General features: G+C 36.6%; 1 protein-coding gene across 1 annotated transcript; it reads left to right on the top strand.

Annotated features, from left to right (window-relative positions):
* The first annotated feature begins 628 nt into the window (after positions 1 to 628).
* LOC104431307 ((-)-germacrene D synthase-like) lies at positions 629 to 3,697 on the top strand. The gene is made up of 7 exons (XM_039315092.1): positions 629 to 823; positions 1,271 to 1,559; positions 1,726 to 2,101; positions 2,363 to 2,581; positions 2,672 to 2,810; positions 2,896 to 3,144; positions 3,239 to 3,697. The coding sequence occupies exons 1-7, from the start codon at positions 686 to 688 to the stop codon at positions 3,530 to 3,532; spliced, it is 1,704 nt and encodes a 567-aa protein (XP_039171026.1). The 5' UTR covers positions 629 to 685; the 3' UTR covers positions 3,533 to 3,697.
* Positions 3,698 to 4,707: the final 1,010 nt, after the last annotated feature.

Here is a 4,707-nt window from a genome sequence, read left to right as displayed (position 1 = left end):
GATTTTGGAATTCTAGCTTTCATGCACACTTGCAAATGACCCGAAAAACCTCTTTAAATACTCATCCATGCTTTTATGACCGTTAGCACTATCCAAAGGAATTCTTCCAATCAACCCGTTGGATGGAATCAATAAAAGATATCTTGAGCCGTTTGAAGATTAAGATGAAACTCGATGATCCCCGATTGCCCATACAATCAGAATCTTGGTTTTCATAATTAGATTATTTCAAAAAAACTTATCTTCCAAATTGATTTTACAGATCCGTGATTAATTTCATCAATAATATCCAAAAAGGTAAGTGAGATTTTCAACTAGAACGCTAGATATATCTTGTTCATACTGAGTCCTTGAAGGAAGAATAATAATCCTGAGTTTGATTTTTTTTTCTTCACTTGAGTTTAGTCTGGGTCTTCGTCAAAGTGAGGCAGACTTCTGATGTAAGATAGGCTTTGATAAAATTCCACAAAAGTCCGGTATTCCTCATAATGAGAATAAGTCAACTTCAAAATATAATAGGAGTTTTCTCAACAATTGGTTGGTCTAAAAAAAGTACAAATACTGTGGTCACGAACGTGATGTCTATAAATAATACCCTTCAAGTATTGATGTTTTGCAACGCAGACAAAACCTCTCCTCTCTCTTCCGTTTGTGCATTGGGCTCACGTAAGAAGAAAGAGAGAATATGTCGCAGGTCTCAGCAACTCCATGCGCTCCCCCGAATAAAGGAACAGGCCATGTGATCGAACGTCGGTCCGCGGGTTATCACCCCAGCGTATGGGGGGACTACTTCCTTAAATATGATTCTCCCTCCAACTCAGTGGTTAGAAATCCTTTTGTTATCTTCTTCTTTTGTTTTCTCGCAATTGCACTTTGTAGACTTACTTCGATTTCCTTCAGTTCCACCATATCTCTTATATGGTAACAATCGGCCTCATATAAATACATGTTCCCTTCTCCACACAAAAAAAACAAAGTTGAAAATCATTAATAGATAAAAGAAGGTTGAAAAATAACGATAATACTTGTAACTTCACCGGCCTCAGTATGTCCTCTGCGACAAGGAACATCTCATCATGGCATTCAACCCCCTCCTCTCATACGGTCGTTGTTCTCATGGGTTCAATTCTGCATGTCATGTGAAAGAGCATATAACATCGAAATACCTAAATAGGGTACACAGAGGTGGCCATCGAGATTAAATTTATTTTGTAAAGCCCACGTATTTCATGCTTGCTTTTAACTGAAACACCGTGCAATATATTTGCAGAAGTTCAAATTCCTCGGAAGAGTGGAGGGACAAATTGAGGAACTGAAAGGAGAGGTGAAGAAGATGCTGATTGATGTCGTGGACAAGCCCTTACCAAAGCTTCACTTGATTGATCAAATCCAACGCTTGGGAATTGAGTACCATTTTGAACGTGAAGTAGATGAGCAATTGGAACAAATCCACAAAAGTTACTCTCGACTCGATCATGAAGATTTTAAGGTAGATGACCTTCACATGGTCGCTCTCATCTTTAGATTGCTGCGACAACATGGTTACAATATTTCATCAGGTACGTCTCATATGTAATGCACCAATCCAATAAGATATCTATTAAAATCCTCATATTGCTCAATCGAATTTCACACGTGCAAGAAAATATAGAACATTAACCAAGCGTGTATCCCTTCCTAATTTCTAATCACTTGCATCGTTTTTCCATGTTGGTTGATTCACAGAGATCTTTGACAAATTCAAAGATAGCAAAGGGAACTTCCGAGAGTCGCTCATAAGTGATGTGCGCGGATTGCTGAGCCTATATGAAGCTTGCCATTTAAGGTGTCATGGCGATTCAATCTTGGACGAAGCACTTCCATTTGCTACAACTCACCTTGAATCGATCAATGAAAGCAAAGTGAGCACTAGTCTTGCGAAACAAGTGAGTCATGCTCTAAAGCAGCCACTTCGCAAGGGATTGCCAAGGCTCGAGGCGAGCCGCTATATTCCACTCTACCAAGAAGAGCCTTCACATGATGAAGTTTTGCTTACCTTGGCCAAACTAGATTTCAACTTACTGCAAGAGCAACACCAGAAGGAACTTGGCAAGATTACTAGGTTCAGTAACATCATTTAACTATATGATCAAAAATTAGCTTCTACACTATGTTTTTAAAACGACCCAACTATCAATTATGTTTTAGCAATGCCGGAACTATCGATTTTTCTTGTGTTTTTCCAAGATTAACTCATCTATCTTCAATTTACCTTTTTGAATAGTGCTTGTCAAAGTCCTTTATGAGTGAAAAAAGGAGTATAGCTATGCGAATTTGTTGGGCTAAAGTACTTTCAGTTATGCTCATGTTCATTTAATCATAGGTGGTGGAAGAATATAGATGTTCCAAGAAAGTTCCCATTCGCTAGAGACAGGATTGTGGAGTTGTTCTTCTGGACCACAGGAATATATTTCGAGCCGGAATTTGCCATGGCTAGAGAGATACTCACCAAAGTGATCTCCCTCGCTTCCATTATGGACGATATCTACGATGTCTATGGCACATTGGAAGAACTTGCACTCCTCAATGAAGCAATCCAAAAGTACGGAATCCACATTCTCTTTCTCAAATTTTTGAATTTGATCAACTTTGTATAGAGTTAAGTGTGTCACTTTCTGTAACTTGAATTCAGGTGGGATTTTGATGCCATGGATGGATTACCAGAGTATATGCAAGCTTATTTCAAGGAGTTTCTCCAGCTCTATGAATATATTGGGAATCAATTGGCTGCAAAAGGAAGATCGTACCGCCTTATCTACGCAAAAGAAGTGGTAAGCATCATCGACAAACTTTACATGCATCAAAGGCAATCTTTAGTTAGAAAAATGAAATTCTTGTGCATGTTTAATTTCTCAGATGAAGAAGCTAGTGGGAGCATACTTTCAGGAAGCCAAATGGTTCCATACCAACTATATACCAACACTAGAAGAGTACATGCCGCTTCAACTAATAACGACTGGCTATGGAATGTTATCGACTACATCACTTGTAGGAATGGGCGATGTGGTCACAGAACATGTTCTTAAATGGTCGGTCGGTGATTGCAAGAGCGTGAAGGCTACACAAACCATTTGTAGGCTCATGGATGATGTTTCCTCTCACGAGGTATAATAAAGACATAATTATCCTCCATCATTCTAATAAAAATTAGATCCCACCACCACTTAATCTAATTACACCAATGTTGTTTGACATACAGTTTGAGCAAAAAAGGGGGCACGTAGTATCTGCGGTGGAGTTGCTCATGAAATACCGTGGCGTCTCAGAACAGGAAGCTGCGGAGGAACTCCAGAAAGGAGTCATTGATGCATGGAAGGACACCAATGAAGAGTTTCTTCGTCCAACCGCAGTCCCAATGTCAATTCTCACACGAATGCTCAATTTCTCACGGGTGATTGATGTGTTATATAGCGATGGAGATAATTACACCCATTCTAACACCAAGCTCAAAGATTATGTGACATCGCTCTTCGTCAATCCCTTGCCGATGTAAAGTTTGGACCAAATGTTATCACACCAATTTGGTCATTGTAAATCAATAGTCTATTGATTATGCCTTTGAAACCCCAATTTTCCCGGATGTATGAGGGAAAATATCATTATTAGTATGTACTTTCAGATTGATCTGCGTAATAAGACTCATAATTAAAGGGATGCATATGGGTATGGTGTTGCTAATTTTGCAAGTCTAGCGTTTTATGTAATTGTAATATTTCAATAATTTTAACCACTTTGTCCAAAATATTTTAAACCTATTTTATGGCGGTTCTAAACATTTAAATTGTGCCAATTCACTACTAAACCTTTTGATGATTGTTAATTTAGTCCTAAATCTTTAATCATGCCAATTTAATCCAATTTTTTTAATAATTTATCAATTTAGTCAAGTAGGGTAATTTTGACCATAAATCATCAAAAGGTTTTAGGACTAAATTGACAAATCGTCTAAGAGTTTAGAATTAAATTGATATAATCGATAAGTTAAGAACTAAATTAACCAATCGTTAAAAATTTCAAGACTAAATTCACATAGTTAAAAATTTTATGTCAAAATTAATCATTGTACAATAGATTTAGGACTTTTTGCACAATTTTCTTCCCTTACACTTTCACATCAAGATTTATTTATTTGCTTCAAAGAATACATAAATAATTGAACCTATTCCGTGGTTAAACTTGATTCTTCATTTCTTTGCTGTATGTATTCTCATTTGGCAATAATAAGTTTGAGATAAATCCGGCAAAATGAGAAAAAGGGGCAGATATTAATGTTGTCGGAGCTTTTATTGTATGGTATGATCCTTGATGTGTTGGCCATAATCCATCACATTGTCTTGCAGAAATTTATTGATTAATGTAAAATATGGATTTTTTTGGTGCCTGTAAATTTCAATAAGTCTTTTTTTTGCACGAAAAATATCAATAAGTTCAAAAGTGTCAAAAAAAACCGGTTTGTACAGAAAATGACGCGTGACTTTTTTTGTAGGTAACTTTCCATAACTTAACGAAACGTTTATAAAATTATCCATTTTTATGATGATTTGCAAATTAATGTTTTTTGTTCTAATCTACTTGCTTTTATTTGCATAGTGTGCCAAAACTTCAAATAAGCCAACTTTTACATGAAATTGCTAACCTAAATTAGAATGGTTTACCAACTTTTATCGA

The sequence above is a fragment of the Eucalyptus grandis genome, chromosome 6 (assembly GCF_016545825.1).
Source record: "Eucalyptus grandis isolate ANBG69807.140 chromosome 6, ASM1654582v1, whole genome shotgun sequence".
NCBI lineage: Eukaryota > Viridiplantae > Streptophyta > Magnoliopsida > Myrtales > Myrtaceae > Eucalyptus > Eucalyptus grandis.
Note: the sequence above shows the minus strand (reverse complement) of the source record. Positions and strands in the feature narration are given on the sequence as shown.